Source organism: Cibotium barometz, chromosome 19 (assembly GCF_041138505.1).
Source record: "Cibotium barometz isolate CiBa-2024 chromosome 19, ASM4113850v1, whole genome shotgun sequence".
In the NCBI taxonomy this organism is placed as follows: domain Eukaryota; kingdom Viridiplantae; phylum Streptophyta; class Polypodiopsida; order Cyatheales; family Cibotiaceae; genus Cibotium; species Cibotium barometz.
The window spans coordinates 29,591,299-29,617,943 of record NC_141064.1 but is presented as its reverse complement, the minus strand read 5'-3'; the positions used below and the strand labels follow the sequence as shown (position 1 = coordinate 29,617,943).

At 46.3% G+C, this 26,645-nt stretch overlaps 1 protein-coding gene across 14 annotated transcripts in view; it reads left to right on the top strand.

Moving 5' to 3' along the window:
* The window catches only part of LOC147628426 (uncharacterized), a 107,685-nt gene that overhangs the window by 13,334 nt on the left and 67,706 nt on the right, over positions 1 to 26,645 (top strand). For 10 of the 14 annotated variants that reach the window (XM_086813566.1, XM_086813568.1, XM_086813563.1 and 7 more), the window contains exons 6-9: positions 14,552 to 14,752; positions 15,600 to 15,690; positions 15,787 to 15,907; positions 15,976 to 16,026. In XM_086813566.1, the coding sequence (XP_086669692.1) occupies positions 14,552 to 14,752; positions 15,600 to 15,690; positions 15,787 to 15,907; positions 15,976 to 16,026 (464 nt within the window). The remainder of the gene's footprint in view (positions 1 to 14,551; positions 14,753 to 15,599; positions 15,691 to 15,786; positions 15,908 to 15,975; positions 16,027 to 26,645) is intronic. The other 4 variants (XM_086813570.1, XM_086813569.1, XM_086813565.1 and 1 more) reach the window with 1 other exon arrangement.

The window sequence follows — 26,645 nt, the reverse complement described above, 5'->3', positions numbered from 1 at the left end:
TTCCCTGAAACCATCTCAAGGCAAACAACAACACCTTTCTCCTTGCATAGCTATACAAGGGTTAGTGAACATCAAAAACACTTCATAGTAAATAGCAAAAGCACCAACTTTGCAAACTCAAAGTATACTTAGCTGTTCTTTGCCAGGTAAGCCAAAAGAAATATCTCGTCACCATATCCTTAAGATATCTTGAGATATATCTCCATATAGCTTGCCTGTAAGCTTGATAATATAATCCACAATATCCATATGGAAAGAGTGCTGAACGTGTGCACATAAAGCCAACTCCATACTTCCAAGATAAATTTTGTGAATTCATAAATCCTTAGATCAAGCTGTCTATTGTTCATGCTCTTGCTTCATAGGCTCTGAAGTGGCTGACCATGCTTAATAGCAATGATGGTAAGTGTGGTCCCCACTCCAGATCTTTTCTCTTCCTTATTGATAGAAGGAAGCCTCCGCTTCCAAGAAAGCCTATGCTCTGATACCAATGAAACTCGCGGCGGGTGCCCAGGGGACTAGGGCCTTTGACACACTTGTTGATACCATCAATGCATATTAAAACATTTAAACATGGCCACAGCCTTAACACATATCCATCATCACTTTGCATAAAACATAAAGCTGGACAAAACATCCACAAATGCTGAAAATGGAGCTTGCACGTGTGACACCGCATAGAGGCCGGAATGGGCCGACCCCCCCCTTGGAGTATTTTATTACCCAAGGAGAATAATATCATGTACAAGCTTTGAGGGCCTTACTCTCCCCACGGGAGATGCCGGATTATCCATATACAAATGCCATAACACAGCCCAACACAGGCAACTGAGCCGGAACATAGGTTGTAGAAATGCCGAGCCAACAATATAATCCATATACCTCTGTGTGGGTACTGATTCTTCCCCAAAAACCACGGGTCTTCATGCAATAGAAAGGGTACAGCAAGTACAACTCTCCATTCAGCCGGTACAGCAGGTACAATGGTTGGTACAGTCGGTATAGTGGCTGGTACAGCAGGTACAGTAGCTGGTACAGCCGGTATGGTGGTTGGTACAGCTGGTACAGCAAGTATAGTGGCTGGTACAGCCGGTACGGTGGCTGGTACAGCAGGTACAGCAAGTACAAAAGTTGGTACAGCAAGTACAGTGGCTGGTACAGCCGGTACGGTGGTTGGTACAGCAGGTACAACAAGTACAAATGCTGGTACAACACATACAATGGCTAGAAATCATAATAAATGATTGAATACCCTTGCCTTCAGTCTTTCTTCGCGATGGAAGCCTCCAAAACAGTCTCCAACAGCCGGTATTCTTCATGGGCAGCCTTCAAGAGAGAGAGAAAGAGAGTAGCCATCATTAGGGAAGCCTTCAACGGTGGTAGAGGCTAGTGTGCAGCAAGAGAGCCTCCATTAATGAAGAGAGAGGGCTCCAATTTATAGATTTGGGCCTCCCATGAGCTAAAATGGCAAGAGAAGGCTACAATGACAAGTGGAGAGCCACACAATAGCTGAAGTGACAAGTGTGAGCCCACTTGTCTCACTTTGATCCATTTTCTAACAAGTGTCAGGCCACTTGTCTCACTTTGATCCACCTCCTTGCCACATGTCCCAATCTAAGAGATGGGTCCTTCCATAAACATTATCTCTAAAAAATATCCCAACTGGTAGACATTCTGTCATAGGCACTTTGCCAACTCTTGGTATCTGCTCAATTCCAGATGTAATGACGTGAATAGAATTTCCATCGGAGTCGGCCGGGCCAAAAATAACAACTCTCCTAAATTTTAGGAGTGTGGTCCTTTGTATTCTAGGATAATCCCCCATTCCCAAAGCTTGTACTTTCCAAATATTTAAACATCCTGGAGTCCACCAGACCCCTTTCAGACTGGGAAATGTCCAGGCTGGTGACACGGCCACACCACAAGAACACAGAAGATGGCTGAGCAAAGGGAGGGCGATGGCAACAAAGGGGGACGAGAGCAAAAGAACACAGAAGATGGCAAAGCAAAGGGAAGGCTTGGAGAGAGAGAGAGAGAGGCGGCCACACCACAAGAACACAGAAGATGGCTGAGCAAAGGGAGGGCGATGGCAACAAAGGGGGACGAGAGCAAAAGAACACAGAAGATGGCAAAGCAAAGGGAAGGCCTGGAGAGAGAGAGAGAGGCGGCCACACCACAAGAACACAGAAGATGGCTGAGCAAAGGGAGGGCGATGGCAACAAAGGGGGACGAGAGCAAAAGAACACAGAAGATGGCAAAGCAAAGGGAAGGCCTGGAGAGAGAGAGAGAGGCGGCCACACCACAAGAACACAGAAGATGGCTGAGCAAAGGGAGGGCGATAGCAACAAAGGGGGACGAGAGCAAAAGAACACAGAAGATGGCAAAGCAAAGGAAAGGCCTGGAGCGAGAGAGAGAGGCGGCCACACCACAAGAATACAGAAGATGGCTGAGCAAAGGGAGGGCGATGGCAACAAAGGGGGACGAGAGCAAAAGAACACAGAAGATGGCAAAGCAAAGGGAAGGCCTGGAGAGAGAGAGAGAGGCGGCCACACCACAAGAACACAGAAGATGGCTGAGCAAAGGGAGGGCGATGGCAACAAAGGGGGACGAGAGCAAAAGAACACAGAAGATGGCAAAGCAAAGGGAAGGCCTGGAGAGAGAGAGAGAGGCGGCCACACCACAAGAACACAGAAGATGGCTGAGCAAAGGGAGGGCGATGGCAACAAAGGGGGACGAGAGCAAAAGAACACAGAAGATGGCAAAGCAAAGGGAAGGCCTGGAGAGAGAGAGAGAGGCGGCCACACCACAAGAACACAGAAGATGGCTGAGCATAGGGAGGGCGATGGCAACAAAGGGGGACGAGAGCAAAAGAACACAGAAGATGGCAAAGCAAAGGGAAGGCCTGGAGAGAGAGAGAGACAGGCGGCCACACCACAAGAACACAGAAGATGGCTGAGCAAAGGGAGGGCGATGGCAACAAAGGGGGACGAGAGCAAAAGAACACAGAAGATGGCAAAGCAAAGGGAAGGCCTGGAGAGAGAGAGAGAGGCGGCCACACCACAAGAACACAGAAGATGGCTGAGCAAAGGGAGGGCAATGGCAACAAAGGGGGACGAGAGCAAAAGAACACAGAAGATGGCAAAGCAAAGGGAAGGCCATGAGAGAGAGAGAGAGAGAGAGAGAGAGAGAGAGAGAGAGAGAGAGAGAGAGAGAGAGGCGGCCACACCACAAGAACACAGAAGATGGCTGAGCAAAGGGAGGGCGATGGCAACAAAGGGGGACGAGAGCAAAAGAACATAGAAGATGGCAAAGCAAAGGGAAGGCCTGGGGGGGGGGGGGGGGGGGAGAGAGAGAGAGAGAGAGAGAGAGAGAGAGAGAGAGAGAGAGAGAGAGAGAGAGAGAGAGAGAGAGAGAGAGAGAGAGTAGTACCGGAAGGTGTGCGCTGGCGGCGACACCACAAGAACACAGAAGATGGCTGAGCAAAGGGAGGGCGATGGCAACAAAGGGGGACGAGAGCAAAAGAACACAGAAGATGGCAAAGCAAAGGGAGAGGGAGAGAGAGAGAGAGAGAGAGAGAGAGAGAGAGAGAGAGAGAGAGAGAGAGAGAGGGTGTACCGGAAGGTGTGCGCTGGCGGCTGTACGGAGTGACGAGTCCAGGTGCTATCGTTGGCGGCAGTACGGAGTCCAACGCTATCGGCGAAACCCAAAAGAATGCGAAACCCCCCAAAAAAAAACATTTATCGCAGGCGAACAACGAAAACCCCACAAACAACCCAAAAAAAACGTATGGATCGATCCGTTCCGTACTCTCGCCCAGCGATAGCACCTGGACTCGTCACTCCATACGTACGGATCCCCGTACTGTACGGATGTACGGTACGGATTGGATTCGTACGTACGTTTTGATCCAACCTTGATTAGCATCTTGTTCTTAATCAAGCTTAGGGCTATGGATCACTATAGGAAGGCTTTTGCACATGCAACAGACAAATTCTTCTACTTCTCAGTAGCTCTTGTAGATATGCTCAAGGGGATCAAGACCGATAGGCAGCACATCCTGGTGCGAGAAGGTCCTGTGATGATGGGAGATGATGGCCCGGATTTTCCTGTGGTGGCGTGGGCGTGGGCGTGGGCGAGGGCGAGGGCGAGGGCCATGGGGTCTGGGGCGTCGAGCTCTGCATAGCTTAGTGGCTCTGTCGAGTGTCACACCTCTCGGCCGAGCTCCTACACTAGCCTGTGGTCTGGGTATGATGGGTGGATCGGCCCTCGGAGTGCTGGTATGGAAGAAGAAGTGAGCGAGAGCTCTCTGTGCTGGTTCTCGAGCAAGTACAACCGATCTGGATCGCACTTAGGACTCCCTGCGTCTACGGAGCTCTAGAAGAAAAAGTCCCAGGCATCTCTGATCCGGGAAGTCCATGACCCTGGAAAGTGGTCCGAACCTAGCTCGGAAGAGGCAGTGGAACCTCCCCCGAATCTCATAGTACACGGGGCATCGGCCTATGTAATGGAAAGAGAGAGAGATTAACGTCTACAAAAGACCCGAAGGGCCTATGAGACCACAAATAGTACAATGATACCATGGGTATATAGTGCCATGGAAAAACGAAAAAAAGAACATGAAAACTAAAAATTGAAACATATCTCTATAAGCCTCATAATGGTAGGTGAGTGCATGGCATGTTGTCGGAGAATCTCATGGATCCGGTGGAGATCCTCGGTGCTCTAGGTTGGGGGCACTTGGCATGTAGGATGCAGTAGGTCTGCCCACTTAGGACTCCTTTGGGATGCGAACATGGCCCTTGTGTATGGCTGGTATGAGTTGATGTCAATGTGGTGGTGTCCCTATCCCTGTTCACAGCGAGGGCAGGTTAGAGATCGTTCTCGATGGCAGAGGGCGGAAGCATTCCTCCTAGGCTTTGTTTGTGCCATCTCTTGGTTTTCTTATGTTGTCAGTGCATGAGGTTTGCAAGATTGGTGTTCGGGTGGAGTTTGATGAGCATTTTGTTGCTCTCCGGGACAAAGCGACAGGCCAGGTTGTTGTTAGAATATGCAGCGGAAATGATAACCAAACTTGGGTAGACAAGAGCAAGTAGACTGCAGAAAATAAACAGCACAAGAAACACAGAGAGATAGGTGTGTAAACTCTTCTCTATACACAAGATCCCGAGAAAACTGAATAATGAAGTGGTGGGGGCAAGGGGCCTATATATACATCCCTGGGAGAGCAATTGGCCAATCTGCCATCGCGGAGAGGAACCTGAAAGGGTGGGTGGGTGGGGAAAAAAAATCTGTAAACCTGCAAGTGGCTGTCCAGCGCCTAAGCCCGCCTTCCTCTTGCACCTTCTCTTCCCGTTCAACCCAAAACAGTCCACCAATCAGCAGCCTAACGCTCCCCCTCTTGCTCAGAAAAACGCCCAAGATCTGTCTAGAGCCTAGGGCTCTGATACCATGTCAGAATATGCAGCGGAAATGATAACCAAACTTGGGTAGACAAGAGCAAGTAGACTGCAGAAAATAAACAGCACAAGAAACACGGAGAGATAGGTGTGTAAACTCTTCTCTATACACAAGATCCCGAGAAAACTGAATAATGAAGTGGTGGGGGCAAGGGGCCTATATATACATCCCTGGGAGAGCAGTCGGCCAGCATAAAAGGTGCCCGCGACTGCTGAAAATGGTCCCACGACTGCATAAATGCAGTCGGCCAGCAGAGTGATGCCCACAACTGCTGAAAATGGTCCCACGACTGCGTAAATGCAGTCGGCCAGCAGAGTGATGCCCACACGACTGAGAAAGTACAGTCGGCCAGCAGTCCAGTAGCCCACGATTGATCTGTGTGCAGTCGGCCAGCACTGGAGTGCTCCTGCAACTCCCTGGCAACCCTCCCCACCACTAGGAAAAATGGAAAAAAATAGGGAAAAATACGGGGAGTGTGGAAAAATGATAAAACACCTTTTACAGGGCGGGCACACCCACAACAGAGGCCCTGGTGTATAAATATAGACAGGAGATGACTTCTAACAATTGTATGGGAAGGTGGAGTGGAGAATGGGATTTACAAACTCTTAGCACTCTTCTCTTATAGGTTCTCAGTTACGTGATGTGTGGCAGTTTCGTCATGACCACTTGAGTGTGGATACGCTGCGGTGGAAGGCTTTTGAGGACTAGATGGTGGATGGCTTGCCAGATGATGGCAGCAGGCAGGAACATTCCAGTTCTTGCATTTGTAAGTCAGAGGAGCCTTTACAGGTAAACCATGCTTGGATGTCTTGTATCATTCGGGACAAAGAGCCTCCTACAATTGCGGAAGCTCTTTCCCAGGGGACCTGTAGCAAAGCCATGCAAGTGGCAGATGGTGACTTGCAGGACGAGGTGGATGTTGAGCAACCTCCAGGCTTTGAGGTTCCGGGTTCAAAGGGGGTGGTTTACAGGTTCCAGAAGGCCTTGTATGGTCTTCCGCCAGGTTCCTAGGACTTGGCATACCAAAGTTACAATTGATGATTCTTGTGAACAGGTTGATGCCTCTTTGTTTCGAAAGCGGTTTTGTTCATTGATTTGGTTGCTGAACACCAGATTGGACTTGAGCGTCCCGGTGGGGCTATTGAGCTCATTCTTGCAGATGCCTTTGAAGATTCATTGGGGCGCAAGACTGTGGATCTTGTGGTATTCGCAGGGTACGATGGATCTTGGACTCTTCAATGATACTAGAGGGGGAACGATGGATGGAATCGGACTCCACGGTTGGAGTGACTCAGATTGGGGAGGAGATCCAGACACAAGGAGATCTACATTAGGCTATGGTTTTACCCTTGGCTTAGGAGCTGTTTCATGGAGCAGCAAGAGGTAGCCAACTATTGCCTTGTCGTCTACAGAGGCAGAGTACCGGGCTACGTGTGGTGTGCGAGGTGGTGCGGTTGCAGAAGTTACTTGTTGGCGAGATTGGGTTTCCCTTGGTAGAACCCACGATCATCCAGAGTCACTTCGTTCGTGAGAAGCTTTTTGCTGAGGACATCTTGCTAGAGAGTTGTTTGACGTAGGACAATGCAGCAGACCTCTTCACGAAGGCTCTACCTTAGGCGATGCTTTGGCAACACTCCAACTCACTGGGGTTGGTTCCACATCTAGGAGGTGAGAGGGGGTGTTAGGAGTCATCTCCAGTCTATACATTACACACCAGGGCCAGTGTTGTGGGTGTGCCTGCCCATTTAGGTGTTTACCCATTTTCCCCCATTTTTCCATGTATTTTCTCCATTTTTATTGGTCGGGAGGCCGTCGTATTGGCCGACTGCTTGTATGCAGTCGTGGACTTGTCCAGCAGCCAATTGGTTGTCTTTTGGCTGGCCGACCAGCATAGGGGGGTGATATAAATACCAAGATTTGCACTCTTAGTGTGGGCATAGGGGAGGTGTAGAACCACCTCCAAGGGGCCAGGAGGGCCCAGGCTGTGTCCACCAGCCATTGCTTGGGCTGGAAGGGGCTGTTGGCCAGCCCTATGGGCACTGGACAGCCAGCCGAAGGCCCAAGAGTGGCTGTCGGCCAGGTGTGGGACAGCCCACACAGGCTGCCCAGCAGCCCAGTACCCATGCATAGGGCTGCCCAGCAGCTTGGGCACTATCTTTGGCTCTTGCACAGGATGGCCAGCCCATGTGGTGGTGTGAAACCAGTTATTTGCACTTTTTTCCAAGACCTAGTCATGAGGCTCTTTAGTAGCTGGCCGACTGGATGCCAAGGGGAGTATAAATACTCCAGCCAAGAAACGATGAAGGCATCTCATATTTCTTAAAGCATTGCTGCATTCCAAGGGCCAGGACAGCCAAGGGGAAGCTCTAGTCAAGGTGAACATTGAAGGTCAAGATTCCAGTCTTTATTTTGCTGATTTGCATCATTCTAATAAAGAAAATACAACATTCATTTGTGGTGGGGGCCCTAATGAGGTATTCGGGACCCAATACTGTGTCCTCTTCTACCCCCCCCCTCTCTCTCTCTCATAGGTCATTATGGCCTTTTGAAGACGTTAATATAACATTTCATTTCATTTCATTTTCATCTCTCTCTCTCTCTCTCTCTCTCTCTCTCTCTCTCTCTCGCACATCTACTTCAGTTTTGTGCGTTATATTCTTCATGAAAGATTGCTGAATTCTAAGCATTGAAGTTATTGATTTGACCACGAAGCTTCCGCATGTTACATTGGTACTAGAGCCTTCTTCAAGTGGTGGGGGCCCATTCGGGACCCAATACTATGTCCTCCCTCCCTCCCTCCCTCCCTCTCTCTCTCTCTCTCTCTCTCTCTCTCTCTCTCTCTTTTGCACATCTCCTTCAGTTTTGTGCGTTATATTCGTCATGAAATATTGCTGAATTCTGAGCATTTAAGTTACTGATTCAACCATGAAGCTTCTTCTTTTAATATAAAAGAATTTCTTTTATGCATCCATTTATGCATAAAAATCATTTATGATGAAAATCACACTTTTAATATAAAAATTATCTTTTATGCATATGTTTATGCATACAAATCATTTATGATGAAAATCACTCTTTTAATATAAAAGAATTTTTTTTATGCATAAAAATCATTTATGATGAAAATCACACTTTTAATATAAAAATTATCTTTTATGCATATGTTTATGCATATAAATCATTTATGATGAAAATCACTCTTTTAATATAAAAGAATTTCTTTTATGCATCCATTTATGCATAAAAATCGGTCCTTCAGTTTGCCAATAAGATTTCAAACTTATGTTTGCTGTTGGGCTTATCTAACAAGGACAAGAAAGGGCAGTTTCTTTATGGCTTGGACATGCAAATCCAATGGGAGGTGCGTATGTTTAGGCGAGCCACCTTTGAAGACGCACTCTCCCTTGCGCAGAGTACGAAAATGAAGCATACTGACGGAAAGCCTAGGACTTCCCAGCCTGCCACTCCCAAGGCAACTCGACTAATGCCAGAACCAAACAGGATCTTCTTCCGAATAGAGCACGAGAGCCTTTGGCTCCAAGAACTCGACCAATGTACCCAAGCTTACTCCAGACCAGAAAGCTCAGGCAGGCTGGTAAATTGAGTGCTCAAGAGACAGCTCAGTACAAAAAGGAGGGTAGGTGCTTCTTTTGTCCTACAAAAGGACACACTTCTAGGAAGTGCCCTAAGAAGACTACCACTCAACAGATAACCACCTCAGCCTCCATGGCTTGAGTGGTGAGTCTAGCTCCCACAAAGACCCCAGCGGCAGTACCTAGTTCTTCAGATCCTAGTGCTTTGGCTGGTGCAATCGTTAGCCGTGAGCTTGAAGATAAGCAGAAGGGTGTCCATGACCAAGAGTATGAGCGCAACGAATTACTCAAGACCTTTGGCTACATAGGTGGCCAGAGAGTGGTTGTCTTGTTTGACAGTGACAGCACGGAGGATGTGGGTCGCGGTATAGACCGTTCGGTGAGCCTGTTTCATGTTGACTTTGGTGGACAAGAAAGTTGAGGGATTTAGCACAGGCATGATGACGAGCATCAAGTTTGAAGCTCAGAGTACTAAGTTAGTAATTTAGGGCGTAGAGTTTGTGCATGATTTTATGGTTGTCCCTCTTACAGGAGCAAACATAGTTTTGGGCATTTAGTGGTTTCACAAGCTCCAGTTAGATATCAAGTGGAACAAGTACACGTTCGTGATTAATCGAAATGTGTCTAAAGCCCCAGTGACCATTAAGTGTGAGCCAGGAATCCCGAACTTTCCTCTCATAAGCCATTTACAGGCTAAACGAGAAATTAGGAAAGGCGCACAGTGTGCGATGATTTTTATCGAGACTGCCCAGACAGTGTCCAGGGCTTCCGAGAAGTACCGGGTTCTCCATGATAAGCTTCAGAAGATTTTCTTTCTGGACAACCTCCCTCCCCAGCTTCCCCTGTCTAGACCGGAGGACCACATAATAGACCTCCTTCCAGGCTCGGATCCCCAAAGCAATTTTCCATACTGCCTTTCCAAGGCAATGGAATTGGAGTTGGACCGCCAACTCCAAGAACTGTTGCAATCTGGCTTCATACATCCTAGTGTGTCGTCGTTTAGAGCTCCGATCCTATTTGTCAAGAAGAAGGATGGGTCTTCTTGATTGTGTGTTGATTATCGTGCACTCAATAAGCTGACTATCATGAGTAAGTTCCCGATGCCTCAATCTTCTAAAGATGCTAAGAAGGACAGCAGTAACAGCTTCAGTTCAGGGGGTAAGAAGGATAAAGAACCTAAGAAAACCCCTGATGAAAAGGCTAAAGCAGGCATTACTGGAGGTTATCTTCCTCCGGAGGAGCAAAGAAAGTACCAGTCAGAAAATAGATGTTTTTCCTGTCATATTATAGGGCATGGTAAGAAGGATTGCCACAAATGGCAAGCGGCACAAGCCGCCAAAGCTCCTTCTGCCATAGTTGCCACAGCCTCCCCAGCTCCTCCAGCCCCGCCTACTACCTCAAATGCAGTTCAACTTTTACCTTCCATGCATCCGATGCCATCCGTGGTATTTGATGCTAAGTAGGAGGGTGAGAGCGATGCTGCTCAGAAGAGCCTCATCCGAGCTTATGGCTCTGCCCAGGGCCGACAGTTTGTAGTCCTTTTCGATATGGGTAGTTCTGAAGATGCCGTCTCTCCCCAGTTGGCTAATAAATTGAACTGCATATTAGTCCCATATCATTTGGAGGTAGACGGGTTTACACCTGGTCTCCGCACCCACATCTCTCAGAAGGCACAACAGTTTTCTTTTCAAGTTCAAAAGGCCTCATTCTAGCGAGATTTCATTGTCTCTCCTCTTTTGGGATGTGACATGATCTTAGGAATCCAGTGGTTTCGTTAGTATGAACCTATTCCCAATTGGGGGAGGATACCTTTATTATCTCTAAAGGTTTTCCTGAGCCTGTCATGATTCGGGGAGATAGGAGCATTCTTGGTGTTCCTATGATTTCTCATCTCCAGGCCCGACGAGCTATGTGCAAGGGAGCAGAAGGAGCATTAATTTATACTCAGACAGCTTCTATCTCATCAATAACCGCTGTCTCATCATCTTCAGTCCCTTAGTTAGCAGATCTCCTTTCTCATTCAGACATTTTTAAGGATGATCTCCTACCCAGTATCCCACAGTTAGCAGAACCTCCTAGCAAGTTTCCCTCTTGTCTTTCCAAGACTTTCAAGGGCAAGCTAGAACAACAGTTAGTTCTCAAACATTTGAAACATGTTCCTTATGGACACATTTTCACAGTCACCACAGACCACCAAGCACTTAAGTGGCTCCCGATGATGCCAAGTGTCCAGTGGAGTGCTCAGCACACTAGACAGGGTCAGCTCTTCCAACAAGTTGGAGCAATGATTAAGTACATCTCTGGTCAGCCTAACCCAGTAGCAGATGTTCTTAGTAGAAAGACCAGCATCCCGACCAGTCAAGAGTCTACCATTCTCAACATCTCTGGAAAAGACTTAGAAGATCAGTATGTCGATTTCGCAGAGTTTGGTACTCAACCCAGTTTGGCCCTCAATTTCGAGCCTGGCCATCATTCAGTTCACAGACAGGCATGTAAGTTTAGACGAGATATCCATTTCAAGGAAGGGGATTGGGTCTCTTGGTGCATCACGAAACAAAGATTGAAACAAGTGGGCAAACATTGTCCCAAGCTTTCATTCCGTAGTTTTGGCCCTTTTCCAATAGTCAAAAAGTTAAGTGATGTCTCCATGAAGTTAAAATTGCCTACCAGTTGGACAATGCATGATGTCTTCCATGTTTCTTGGCTAAAACCATATGTGGGTCCAGAAGTGTTTGATGTTTCAGATGAACAGCAGCCAGACGAGGTAGACGAAGCAGAAGTTATTAAGCCTGAGCAGATCCTTCTTCATCGATGGAAGCATGGTTCCGGTCGATGGATACGTCAGTTCTATACGAAATTCCGAGATCGAGGCACCCACGAAGCCGTATGGCTCGACGAAGAGTTCTTCCAGGAGTACCCCCAGTTATTGGCGGACTACTTGGAAGCCATGAACTTGCCGCCAAGCTAAGCAGGAGGGAATGTCACATGCACTCTGCACTCAGTGCATGGTGACAAGATGGCTCATCATCAGAAGTACAACAGTTGTACAGTTTTAGAACCCAATAGGATGATAATTGTCGTACGCCGTGATCCCATTGTACATCCTCAGTCCAGGATAAGTCAGGCACGAGCTACGTAGGTCATTCCTCAGCCTTAGAGGGTCAGTCAGTCAGTCAAATCCCTTAACCCACTTGGAGAGAATCATTCATGCATGTAGAGTCAGTAGAAGCCTTAGGGTTTGCATCAGAAAGCACTCTGCATCTTGCATAATATGCATTCATATGCCTGTGCATCATTTAGAACATCCCAGAAGTCTTAGGGAATTTACTAGGATTTATCTGGTATTTTTTCCATATTTAATAGTATTTATTTAGCATTATTTGCATTATTGGGCATTTATAAATATAAACTTTATTAAATGACCAACCTCCAGTTAGTATAAATAGGCTTGCATAGGGCTTAGTTTTTCATTCAGTCTTCATTGTGCTAAGAGCTGTCCTCCTCAGCCCTAGGAGTATCCTTGCCTTCAGCCCTAGACTAATCCAGCCCTTGGAGCTCATAAGGTTGCTTCTCCAGCCCCTTGAGAACCCCTTGCTTCAGTCAGCCCTAGGCGCCTGCCATCAGCATCAAATCAGCTTGCATTCAGCATCACTTCAGGCCTTGATTCAGCATACAGACCAGCCCCAGTTCAACGCCAGGTTTCAGCCAGCAGATCTGTGTTTCTGTCCAGTCGTACAGCAGCATACCTGCGTTTCTGTCCAGCAGCATGAGTACCCCTGCGTTTCTGTTTAGCATCATCAGTACACCTGCGTTTTAGTCCAGCAGCTTCCCTACAGGTCTGCGTTTCTGTCCACAGCAGTTTCCAGCCCTGAATCAACAGTTTGCATCAGTATCTAGCCTTCTGTGCATCATCCATACATGCAGCAGTCATCTGGTGAAGGTAACACAGCATTCATAAGTGTTTACAGCATTCTAACATAGTGTAGAACAGTCCACCATCTTCTTTTCTCAGCCTCAGGTGTGCAGCCCTTCCTCATGTCCTTGGGAAGAGTGCATAGGCTCGAGATCAGTTCATCGAGGTGTTTCTACAGTCGTGTACAGTTCAGCCAAGCTCCGATCCTCCGAGATCTTGCGTTTGGCTTATCTACAGTCCACAGTCATTCTCTCTAAAGAAATAAAGCAAATACTATCTCGTTATCGGGATAGGGGGCCCTTCGGTGGGTGATTCGGGACCCAATCTGGTGTATAGTTCTTATCTATCTCTCTCTCATCTCTTTAAAGTTTGAAGTATTGAAATGGATTGCTAAACTCACGAAACTCAGGATACAGAAGACGGTGTGAGCATTTGTGTGACAGGATCTTCCAATACAAATACTTCCGCTGCATATCCCCCTGCCCCCCCCTCCCCACATTCATGCTTGAAGCTCCATAGTTTGTAAGTGTTAAAAAAAACCGTATTTTATTGTACAAAATCCAAAAATTTTATTTCTTACCAAAAATTTCCGTATGGTATTGTATTTTCATACCGTGACAACTATGGATATGGGGAATATTAGTCACACTAGCAAGGCCCTCAAGGAATACTAGTCACACTAGTAGAGCCTTGACTCTAGTCACACGAGAGTGATAGCGGTACCAGTCACATGAGCTAAAAATATAGACAATGGCTGGTCACACTAGTTTTCATTACGTCCCGAAACAACTGATGCATTCAGTGTTGGGCTAGGGTTTGGCTACATACACACACTGACACTCAATCGTAAGCAGGAGAGAGAGAGAGAGAGAGAGAGAGAGAGAGAGAGAGAGAGAGAGTGGCCCACAACTCAATGTAGATTTGTGATAATGAAATGAGTGGCAAGTACAAAAGATAAGGACACCCAATAAGTGGATAAGAGGTGTTCACATGCATGGGGGATAAAAAAAAGTGTCCTGTTCGTTCTAAGACTTTAATACAATCTTTCCTTCTCCTCTATTTTTAATAGACTGATTTTCTAGATTTAAATAAAAACTTGTCCGTTTTAGTAGTTGCTTTATTATTTGAATTTCAAATTTTCAGAAATTTGTATTTTTTCTTTATGTTCTTGTATTCTTTGCAAATTTTTTTCTAGTTTTATCTTTGTTTGTTGTTAAATAATTCATTTATTCCCTCAATTTTGAAGCTTGAATTGTATGTGAAGGTATACATACTGATGTTTGTATCTTATGCCATAATTTTTTTTCCAAGTGTATATAATTGAAGGATTGTGACCCTTGATCACAATGTCTGACCCCGGTTGTTTTTAAACATTTACAAAATGCTCTTTTGTGTCTTTTTATCACACAAAAACTTATAGCTTGGTCTCATGAAGGTGATTTTCCTTTGCTTTTCCAAATAAAAAGTGAAATGCTTTTAAAAAGAAAAAGTTTGTGTTCATGTTTTTTTCAGTAAATCAAGAGGTATATTAAAGCTTCTGTGCTTGTTACAACTTTATGCATAAACTGGAGCTTTTATTTTACAGGAATTTGTGGCAGAAAAAGATAGAGAAGTTGTCATCCTTGGGAAGCAGCTATTGCTTTTAGGGGATATTTATATTCCCTCACCAGAATTCACTCTCACGGCTGATGCTATTGTTTTGAAGATACGTGATGCTAATTTGGAGTGTACAATCAAGTGGCCATTGCATGAGATAGAGAGCTTCAGATCTTGTGCTGATCAAGAAGTACGAATATGCTGCTTAAACTCAAAGACTAAGGAGTATTTTCGGTTTCTTATTTTTGTTAGCACTAGATTTATCTAAGATAGTAAGGATTCTATTGAAACCCAGCATGAAGTTCAGAAATGAGATAATAATCACTGCTTTGCTTGCCGAGTCATCAATATCATCGTCTCATTCTGGGTCCATACTTTTGCTTGTAGTCATATGAAGGTTGATCAATGATTTATTGAGTTTTATGAAGGTTTATCAACAGCTTAATAAGTATTTGTTAAACTAATAGTAACAGAAAGCCGCTGTTCCTTAGATGTGGAAATTCTGTTTGTCTAAACGTTTCCTGTTTCCTAATCTCCTCTCAACATATCCCTGGCTGATTTTCCCCACCTTTTTCCCCAGGTTTCCTCACTACTTTCTCCAAATCATGATTTAGCATAAGCTTATTCTCTCATTTCTATTTTCTTTCCAAATATACTTCTCATTGGTACTATATGATCTTTCTTTTCCTAGCTGTTCTCTTTTCAGTTGCTCAGACATCAGCCGTGTCATTTCCAGTGCCAGTCCATGTAACTATGGGCGTACTCCTAGACTGTTTGTGCACTTGATGGCTGGCAACGGAATACATGAATGTCAATACACTAATGCTTTAGTTGGTTTCTGCCGATCTCAATGAGGTGGTTTTATATCACTAGTGTGGTTAATGCTCTTTTGTTAGCTGCCGATGTGTTGTTCATGATGACAGAAACTCTTTGAGTTTGCTTGCTGTAAATTTCTATGGATCTGTTTCTTTATGTTGTGTGTGGTATCCCTCTTGATGTTATAAATGCATGGATAACTTTTTACCATGTTTTAACAGGCAGGATCTGCTCTCATCGAACTTGATCTAACTGAATCTGGAGTAGAAGCTCTTTGGGAAAAGATGGAAAGACCTCTTCGATTTGACAATGGTGAGAGATGAAATTGTCTTGCTCTGCTGAGGTACAATCAGAAACAGGTTTTTATTCACATCTTTGGTTCTTATAGCCATGTTATTGTTGGAACAGATTATTCATGTCATACAATATCTTGTTTGATATCAAATGTTGGCGTTTCTTGGAGTGAACAAGAAAGGCAGATTACTTCTCTTTCTGATGGCTACAAGTCAGTGTGGAGGCCTGGAAAAGAGTATGCATCTACTTTAGCAGGCTTTGTATCCATTGTTGTATTTTTACTCACGAATTCTTTTTGTGCAGGGAAATGTTTGAGCGATTTCAAAGGAATCTGGAGAGAATCCACTGGGAAAGGTAATCAAGGAAATTTGAGCTGCATATGGAGTCATGGCTACATGCTTATATGCATGTGTGTATCTACATATCTATGTACTTAGGTGTGTGCGTGGGTGTAAGGTTTCTGTGATTGAAGTTTTGCCTCCTATTGAGTATTGTGGTGGGGTTTAAACTTGTGCCCCCTGCTGCTTAGTGTGGTAAGATAGGCGCTAGGGTGATGATGGATAGATGCTTTTTATGAAGTACTATTATAAGGTATTTTTTAAGTATTTAATGGCATGATCCATTTTACAACATCTATGTATAAGTTTGAAGTATGAAGTAATATTAATGCAACCAGAGTAGTATCAATCTCAATCATGCTGCGTCACATCAATATGGTAGTCAGTTCTCAAACATTGGGTTAGTCCCATAATGCAATTCTTGTGGACTCACATGTGTACTCTCAATCATGCTGTGTCACATCAATATGGCAGTCAGTTCTCAAACATTGGGTAAGTCCCATAATGCAGTTGTGGTGGACTCATACGTGTACTGATTCTTGAAAATACAGACGTTGTGACCTTGGGCCTCACTTTTGAAAATCATGCTCCTAAAAAACATATTGGCACTTTTTATGTCTCGTTTTGCCATGCACGGCTGAAAGCACTTCATTTGCTACCTCAATGAATGGGTGGAGAGACACGGGATTAGAGCTACGGGCAAGATGCTCCTGGAGGTATCATTATGTTGGAAATCAAAGTTCCACCTTGGTCATGTTGAGTACGCATGAGGGGAAGCCACTGTGTAAGAGTAGCAGAGACACTTGGCATAGTGCGCTTTGGACTTTAGGGTTGGGCCATATGTGGCTAGATGGTTAAGAGACAGCTTAGGTCGGTTTGGCATCATGCCAAATAGGCTACATGCAAGTGCGGGCTGATATACCTATATTAGATCACACAGGGCCTGGGACACAGTCCTCGGGTTGCGGGGTCCGTACGGGCATTGATGAAAGCTACAATAAAAGCGCAGGTCTCTTGTGTAGTCTGTTATTACTCCACACATATGAAGTGGTTGATGGGGTCCAGATGGGCTCAATGCAGGGTGGCCATCATGGGTCAACTTAATATATGACTGGCCTTGTGTACTATATATGAGGCATTCAACAGCTTCCATCATATTCAAAATACTAGTTTAGAGATCTACGTTCACTGCTCTGTGTGCCCTTCTTTCACAGTGCATACAACCTGCGTCTCAGTGTCTCCAGATCGCCATCTATGCTCCCTCATAGGAGTGCACTGGTGGAAGGCAATTGCCATCAATTGTAATCTTGGTTTGTAACAACCCGTTTATCTGGAGGCTAGGTATCATAAGTATATTTTTACCAACAACGCTTTTAAATAATTGTTCATTAGGTTGGAGCTAAAATGTCTCTCTTTGACTCATTTGTCTAGCCAACGCCATGTATGAGCACATGCAAAGCTTCCAGGCGTGTTTTAAAACGCTTTCTAAAAACGTTTCATACATTTTGGGAAAGTTTCAACAACGTTTCATACACGGGTGTGGGGGGGGGGGTACATGTCAAAAATGTACCAGATTTAGCTCTTATGTATTTGGCATAACGTGCAGAATGTCAAAGCATACATTGTCTCAACATGTATATCTTCTGCCTTTACGACATGTGAAAATAGCAAGGCTTGAGTGATGCCAGGACAGATAGGCTTCCAGCGTGCAGCTCATAGCTGGTTCTTGGCAAGGCCACACAGGTAATGCCTCACTAGTGACACAAGATAATTCATGAATCATGAATCATATTCCATTTGTCATCAAAACATGAAACAAATTCACTAAAAAGAAACCAAACTTTTTCCTTTTGTAAGTCAATGTTGGTCGCTATCAAATTAGTTTTTTTTTCAACCTTTAAAAAAAACTGAAGCTTTTAAAAAACGTTTGAAATGTTCCAAACATTTTACACTGGTATGTGAAGGTCTGAAATGTGTTATTTGGCAACTATTAACACGTGTGATTCACCTGCAGGCTAGCGGCGCCCTGGCCAGGCAGTCTCCATTGGGGACATGATACCTTGGGCACTAATCACTCCGGGTTGGGTTGGTAATGAGTGTCAGCAACAAAGGATCAGGTCGGGCAGCTTGGTGAGATCGTCAACTGGTTGGATGACTGGCTGAGCAGGCCGACCCCTAAAAGGGACCCCGAGTGGCCCTATAAATTCCTCCCTCATAAATCATCAGATATTGAGCCTTCCACAATAGGCCAGCCAGAGAAAGCACCCTCTTTGCACCTGCCTCCAGGCTAGCAATATAATTCCACCACTGGCTACCCCTGAGCTCCTCTTGAAGGATCCATAAAAAAAAAGGGTATGTGCATTGGGAAATTCTGCTTCAGGTTCACTCCACTTGGGTGCGCTGTCCACTGCCCCTCCTCCCCTCTTCGAGGTCTCTGCTGCTGCTGTCTTCTCCCTTACATGCTCCTCCTTCTGTCATCCCCCTCTCTCCCGTGTCTTCTCATCAGCACGTTTTGCACTCAGTTTTTTTAATTTCCGCAAGAGTCAGCTTCTTTGGTCTTTAACCTTACAGGACTCCTCCAAACTATGGGGGTGACACATTGTGGCAGCCTGTTTTGTATTGGTGTCAAAGATGAAGATACGATGTATGGAAGCCTTTTTCTCTGCCTGAGGAACCACCAACAAATAATAGTCGACAAATGATCGGGTTCTTCAAAGAATCAAGGCAAAGGAGCCTCTAGGAGATTGTTTTGACTTCAAGGTAGTTGAACTGTCACATGTGGAAGCTCTGGAGTCTTCTTTCAGCCCTAAACACCTTGTAGGAACATCTTGATGCAAAACGCAAAGAGAAGATGGAGAGAAGAGAGAGAGAGAGAGCTGAGTTTTCAATATATTAATATTTTACAAAACGGTTTATTCCTGGCAAGCCCTAGGCTGCCCTTGAAAAGGTGGAAACACCTATCTAATTCCTAGTCTATCTCCTAACACCCACATAGGTGAGAGATGCTAACAATGAGCTATCCGCATGCTTATATAGGCTTATATGAACACCTTGCAAGAACATCTTGATGCAAAACACAAAGAGAAGATGGAGAGAAGAGAGAGATAGCTGAGTTTTCAATATATGAATATTGTAAAAAAGGGTTCATTCCTAGCAAGCCCTAGGCTGCCCTTGAAAAGGTGGAAACACCTATCTAATTCCTAGTCTATCACCTAACACCCAAATAGGTGAGAGATGCTAACAAAGAGCTATAGGCTTTGGAAGCTCAAGTAGACTACTGTCAGCCAGGTCCTTGGATACAAAAATCCCTTTGCTGCAGCCGACACATGATCATCGTCTCTGTCTGCTGGTCAACAACCACTTGGTCCATTCCACTCTCTTCCCTGCCAATACTAGCTGCTGCTGTAGTTCCAGAATCTAGTCCTAAATCTGTTTCCTTCAGGGATTAGCCCAAGGATAAGCATGTCCATGTGCATGCACATGACATCCCCTTCTGCTAAACTTGATGGCAGGATTCCAACTTCGGAACTTGGATGATTGTCATCATCCCCTTGTCTCCTCATGGACTCCCCAACTTGTCATCCTTCCCTTCCTGGCAACCTTTTCACTGAAACCCTGCCCTGTCTCTGACGCAACTCCAAACCTGATGAAGATCCGTGCATCTGTTCCACTTTGTCCCCTATCCCTTCATACCTTGTCCTTGAACACTTTTTTTGGTCTTCTTCTCGTGAGTATTGGGTCTGGCACTCTCATTCCACCCGTTGGATGATCATCCTCCCTTGGAACCATTGCCTGATAGCCTTTCCTGGTATGCCCCAAGTGGTCTTTGGGAACACCACCACCAACCTCCTGGGAACTTCTTCCATGTTTTGTGTTACTCTCCTTGGACTGTGCAACTTCATCTATTGTTTTACCTTGCTGAGCCTTATGCCCTGATACCAATGTCACATGCCGAAGCTTTGAGAGTCTTCCTTCAGCCCTAAACACCTTGCAGGAACATCTTGATGCAAAACGCAAAGAGAAGATAAAGAGAAGAGAGAGAGAAAGAAAGAAAGAAAGATATATTAACGTCTACGAGAGGCCAAAGTCGGCCTATGAGACAAAAAATAATACAACTGTGTTCTTCCGGTCATCGGAAGAAAAGAAAAAGAAAGAAAAGGAAAAGAAAGAAAAGGAAAAGAAAGAAAAGAAAAGGTGTGCATGTGTCTGGATACAACTGTGAATCATCATGGATCGGTGGAGCCCATATACAAACAATATAAAGGGGGGTGGGGATGTGGATGGAGTGCTAAGGCAAGATGCATCTCTATATGCTGAAGGGGTAGTACAAGCATGCTATGCAGATCTATGTCTAACTCCATCCAGTGCCATAAGAGGGATATAAGATATCATACATCGCGGTGTCTCATCCGGATAGTTGCTATCTCTCGGTGACGGAGTCGGGGTGCTTTGTGTCCAGTCTGTCTAGGTCTCCTCTTGGCTCTCAATTCCTCTGTTCTCTGTGCGGTCACCCCACGCGGTACATCAGCTGGCAGCACTGGCATAGCTCTCTGGAAGAAATCTGTGAGCTGGGACTGTTTCCCACTCCTAGTGGGAGTGGGTGTCTGGAGGAGTCCCTCTCGAGAACTATGAAGCTCTAGTAGTAGTCTGCCAAGTTGTCGCTGGTCCGAGGCCTCCATCAACTGATGTAGTGAAGAGTGCTCCTCAAACAATCGTGCATATCTATCTCTGACCCCCTGGTGGGCTCTACATCTACATACAAAGTGATCCTCAGTCTCCACCTCCTCGCGGCACAATTTGCATATCCACTCGGCTCTGGGAACTCGTGCCGCTCTCCCAGCCTCTATCTCTAGCTGATGTGATGAGACTCGTAGCTGTCCATATACCGCGGTCGCTTATAAACCCATCCCCTGAGATTCTCATAAAGTGGTCTCTGTAATACAGCATCTTCGGTGGTAGTGGGCTCTCTGGTGTTGTCCATGTCTCCTGTATGTAGCGCTGCCATATGTCCTGTCTCATCAGTTTGTTCCTCTCATTGAAAGAGAGGTAACCCCGTGGAGCAGACTGATCATACTGAAAAGGTGGCAACCGCTCAATGTCTATCCCATGATGTGAGAACCACTGTAGCATCTGTGCATACCAAGATCCAGTGTGTCCAGCCTCGGCCAACTGTCTGGATGCCTCAAAAGCTCGGCGGGATAATCTCTCCGTGGGCATCTCCCCATCCTGTATATAAAGGAGATCGTCTGGAACAATGCCTCCATTGCCATAGGTGGTGCAGCAAACTCAGCTCGAACAATGTTGTGCGGGACGGATGGTTTGCTGCGTATCATTCTCGAGAGCATCAAGATCTGTGGTCTCTCCAGCTGTACCCATGTGGAGGCTGCAAGCCCTGGTGCCCAACCCGCTGCTGCATACATCAAGGCTGGTGTCACTAATGTATCAAAGAGCCACCCCTTCATGCGGGGTTCCTGAAAATGTGCCTGATGACACTGACGCTCAAGGCCAGCAAGAGCTGCATACCCCCGGGTCACTCTGTCTCGGACTGCCTGAGCCATGGAGAAGCGTCCAGCTGAGCTAGTAAATGTGATGCCAAGGTAAACATAAGAGCTCACCACCTCGACCCGCCCTCCTGCTAATGTGAGAGTAGTGTGGCTCCTGATTGCAGGTTAGGTGTGGAAGTCATAACCTTGGTTTTCCCAAGGTTCACTGTGAGACCCTGCTGTGCGCAAAAGTCTTCAAGAGCCACAAGGTGTCTTTGAAGCCCCCCCTGTGTCGGATAGACGATGTCATCAGCATAAAGCATAACATGGACAGTAATACCTGATAGCTCAACCCCAGAGCCTCCTCCCTGTGTGATGTAATCGACCACCTCATCAATATAGAGCCCAAAGAGCGTGGGGGAGAGCGGGCACCCCTGCTTCACACCAATGGTGCTAGCAACTGTGTCGGACAAGCCTCGTGGGCATCAGACTCTCCCAAAGACCTGCTCATATAGCTTGTATATGCCCCACATCATGTCTGAGGGTATGCCTAGTGTCTGTAGTCGCCGAAAGAGAGAGAGAGAGAGAGAGAGAGAGAGAGAGCTGCGTTTTCAGTATATTAATATTGTAGAAAAGGGTACGTTCATCACAAGCCCTAGGCTGCCCTTGAAAAGGTGGAAACACCTATCTAATTCCTAGTCTATCACCTAACACCCAAATAGGTGATGCTAAGAATGAGCAATGTACCTGCTTATATAGGCTTTGGAAGCTCAAATGGACTGGCCGACCTGCTGTCGGCCAGCCTTGGACACAAAAATCCCTTTGCTGCAGCCACCGACACATGATCATCCTCTCTATTGGCTGGCTGACAGCCACCTGGTCCATTCCACTGCCTTCCCTGCCAATACTAGCTGCTGTAGTTCCAAATTCTGGCCCTTCAGGGATTAGCCCAGGGATTAGGGCGCGCCAACCGATAAGGTGATTTAAGTCTGTCCGTCTGGCACACCTGCAGGTACAGGTTGGGCTGCTCAAACCACCCCTGTTGGCAGGGTTATGGGAAGTGAGGCAGTTGGAAAGGGTGGCCAGTAATTATTCGGAAGCCACATGGGAACACACTCGTGGGAAAATAGCCTGGTCGTGGAGCTGGCCAACGAGTCCTACAGGCCAACCAACTTCCCCCTTGTCCTGTAAAAGGAGCGTTAGGGTTTCTGGTCCATCAACTCATGGTTCAGGATCGGTGTCATCTCGAGTGCAAGCACAAACAAGCTCTTCCACCTTCTGCCTAGGTCTTCTCACATTACTGGAAGAGGCCATGGTGGTAAGAAAAGAGAAGAAGGGAAAAGAAAGCTTGTTTTACAACAGAAGAGTGGAGAGGAGAGAAAGTTCAGGGTTTTCAGTGCAGCAATGGAAAGCTTTAAAGAGGGTTGGAGTTTGAGAATAGGCTTTCTGAACCTAGAGTAGACTAAAGAGGGATAGAGTTTCTGCAGCAACAATGGTGAGGGAGGGAGCTTGAGAGAGAGAGAGAGAGGGAGATTGAGAGAGAGGGAGATTGAGAGGGAGGGAGAGCTTGAGAGGGATGGAGTTTTTGCAGCAATGGAGAGATTAGAAAAGGAAGAAACAGGGAGAGGGAGCTTGAGATTGAGGGAGCTTGACAAGGAGGGAGAGCTTGAGAGGTATGGAGTTTCTGCAGCAATGGAGAGCTTAGAAGAGGAAGAAAGAGGTTCAAAATGAGCTTTCCAAACCTAGAGTATGTAGGGCGCAGGAGGAGATCTGCAGCTAGCCTTTTGGGATGAGGAACAGGAATCTACAGAACTGGGCTGAGATCTAGGGAGATCGCCTTTTGGTCGTCTTTTGGGAATAGGTTATAGTAGATGTACAGAAAATAATTGTAAAAATATTCACCAATAATGCAAGGATCAGAGTAGGATGCTTGTGTGTCAAAGCTTCTGCTGTTTATTCTATCTTTGTTCACACTTGCATTGCGGTAGCAGTCTTACAAGTGGGGTCAAAGCGTAGGAAACTTGCAGGAGGACGATGGCTTCAAGCAGGAGGTGAAGTGTAGCCCGTTGAGGAATTGGATGAGCACTGCTCCCAATCGTAGGCTTACAGGTGGGATCAAAGCCTAGGAAACTTGCAGGAGGACAATGGGCTTCAAGAAGAGTGTATCTTGTTGAGCAATTGGACGAGCACTGCTCTCGATGTCGAGAAAGTCATCTTTCGTCACAGCATGTAAGCTGGCATGAGAGCTGCCATTCTGAGCGGAGTCATTATTCTAATAGGTGCCAACGATGTTCTCCTTCATGGAGTTGTCTGCGAGATTATCCATTGAGTTCCCGTTCTCCATCTTTGGCTCATTAATGGGAACTACCAGCCTCCCAAGTTCTTCTCACATTCCATGTGAGGAGCAAACCCAACTTTGAAGTGTTGTTGAAGCCTTGCAACATATTGCTCTCGGACGTTGTATGACACTGTCGTACGGTACAGTACGTATGGCACCGTACGGATTGTTTTTTTTAAAAATAAATAAAAATAAGCCCCCCCTCTCCTTTCTGTTGTTGTTTTGACCCTTTTTTTTTTGAAAAGAATGGTTGTTTTTGGCTGTTTTTGACTATTGTGGAGCTTGCTTGCTTTTGGTGTCCTTTTAAGTTTAGCAGCCAAGGATCTGTAGATGTAGACATTTGGTGTGGATGCAAATGATCTGTTCTCTCTATCCTTGATCACTACTCCGTATTTGGAGGGTTGAGATGAGGCACCTATGGCTGTTTTTGACTATTATGGAGCTTGCTTGCTTTCGGTGTCCTTTTAGGCTTAGTAGCGAAGGATCTGCAGCTGTTGACATTTGCTGTGGATGCAGAGGATTTGTTCTCTCTATCCTTGTGATCACTACTCCGTATTTGGAGGGTTGAGGTGAGGCACCTTTCTTAGTTAGGGCAACAAGAAGCAAAGGCTTCTCCTCAACTACCTCCCTCTCTCTATGTCTTTCTTCTAACAGTTGGGCCTTGGCCCTTGGCCTTGGGTGGGTGCCTTGGACTCTTTTGGTTTCCCTTTAAAACGCTCTTCTCCAACCTTCTCTCCATCACAAGCTTCAAGCTCTCGTAGTTCTAGCCTCTAAGCTCAAGCTCCCATTGCTTTGTCTCGACCCTTTGTATTTGTACAACGTATCTGAAAAGTGGGCATGGTGGAGTGTGCTGGACATTGGTTAAATGTTCACTTGGGCTCAAAGGTGACCCTAGGAATTAATAAGGTCCCTTTTCAAAACCCATGGGGACAAAGGTTTAAAAACCTAACTACCTTTTTTTTTGGAAATCGTGGCCCTTGGAGGGGTTACACTATTATAGGCGGGGACTCTCTTTTTGGAGGAGTCGGCTGCAGTTGCATGCATGTGTGTTTTTTTCTCTTTGGAAGGCTGGTGGCTGAGCTGCAGGAAATGGAGGTCTGAGCAGGGAGCGGGGTCTAGCTGGAGAGCAGGTTCATCCACGCGCTTCTCTCTCTCTCTCTCTCTCTCTCACACACACACACACACACACACACACACACACACAGAGCTTTTGAGGCGTCCAGGCAGCTCGCAGAGAGTGGAGATAGGAGATCATGGTATTCACAGATGATACAGTGGCTCACTCAGCATGGTCTCGACATAGATCACTTGCCACCTTTCCAGTATGATATACATGCACCACACATCCAGCTCTCTCACAGTGAGAGGAACAGAGTCCTTCGGTAGGATTTATGGCAGCGATACACTCAAGAGACTTGGATTACACCTAGTCAGCCTCTACCGTCGAAGATGCTATACTACAGAGAACAGTTTATGCGTATCTCAGCGGATGGATTCATACAGAGACCTGGATAAATAGAAGTGTACATGCCTCACAGTGCCCGAGTGGCGATTGGCCAGCTCAGAGTGTCATCACACCAGCTTGAGATTGAGGTAGGTAGGGCAGCACGGATCCCCAGAGCAGAGAGGATATGCAGACTATGCCAGGAGGAGGTTGAGAGTGAGGAACATTATGTATGCAGATGCAGAGTCTCTCTCTCTCTCTCTCTCTCTCTCTCTCTTTCTCTCTCTGTCTCTCTCTCTCGCTATGAGTCGGGTAGTAGCTTACGCATAGGCGCTTTCCCTTCGTGCAATAGGCCGGCGGCCATAACTATAGCCGCCTGCAGGACAGGAGGCGCGCTGAGGACCTCCGAGCCAGATGGAGACCGAGAGCACCAGGCTACCAGTCTTCGAGACTACATCAGAGTGAGATCACAGAGATACGGGCTTGACATCGGCACCATATCCAAGAGCGACTAGATCACTTACACTCACACCGGGAGATCATGCTCCGAGGGAGTTTTGCCTCGCCATCGCCTATGCATCACATATTATACCCCCATTATGGTACTGGTTGGAGCTAGACAGATCTACATTGCATTCTCGTATACCCTACGCATATAGGTTGCATACTGAGCCTCTAGTAGTAGTGCTCCATCCATCACCCCCCCCCCCCCCCCGCACTAGCTCAGTACTTTCATAGTTTATTTCATGTTCATTTTGTCCTTTTTTTTTTTGGACATCCAGAGGACATTGACAGTTGTACTCCGCAGCCGCGAGGAGTTTTCCATACCACATACAGACAGGACGGCCACCTACATCTGGGAGCATGCCCCAGAACCGATGGTATGATGACGAGTGCAGAAACCTTTACCGCAGTCTCCGAGTGCAGAGGGCTCACGGGGAGATCACCCAGAGGCAGGCAGGCAGGAGGATGCATACTCTCACCCGCCGCCGTAAGCGGCGAGCTTACGAGGAGGCTCAGTACTGGGGGACACATCACATGCTCATGAGCAGAGATGCTGCTGCTGCTTGGAGGAGACTCAGAGAGCCCCGTCCTCCCATACCTATTGCCGATCCTCAAACCTGGTAGACATATACAGAGAGACTTTATGATGTGCCTGCACAGTCCCCTATACCACAGCCCATAGAGCCATGCTCCACAGTCTCCACCTTCTTCACCCCACCTATGGTTAGGAGGGCCATATGCGGACTCCAACATGGACGGGCGACAGATCATACAGGATTACAGGGAGAGCATCTCATCTATGCTATTGATACATTGGCACCATTTCTTGCTCATCTCTTCAACAGAGCTCTGTCAGAGGGGTTTCC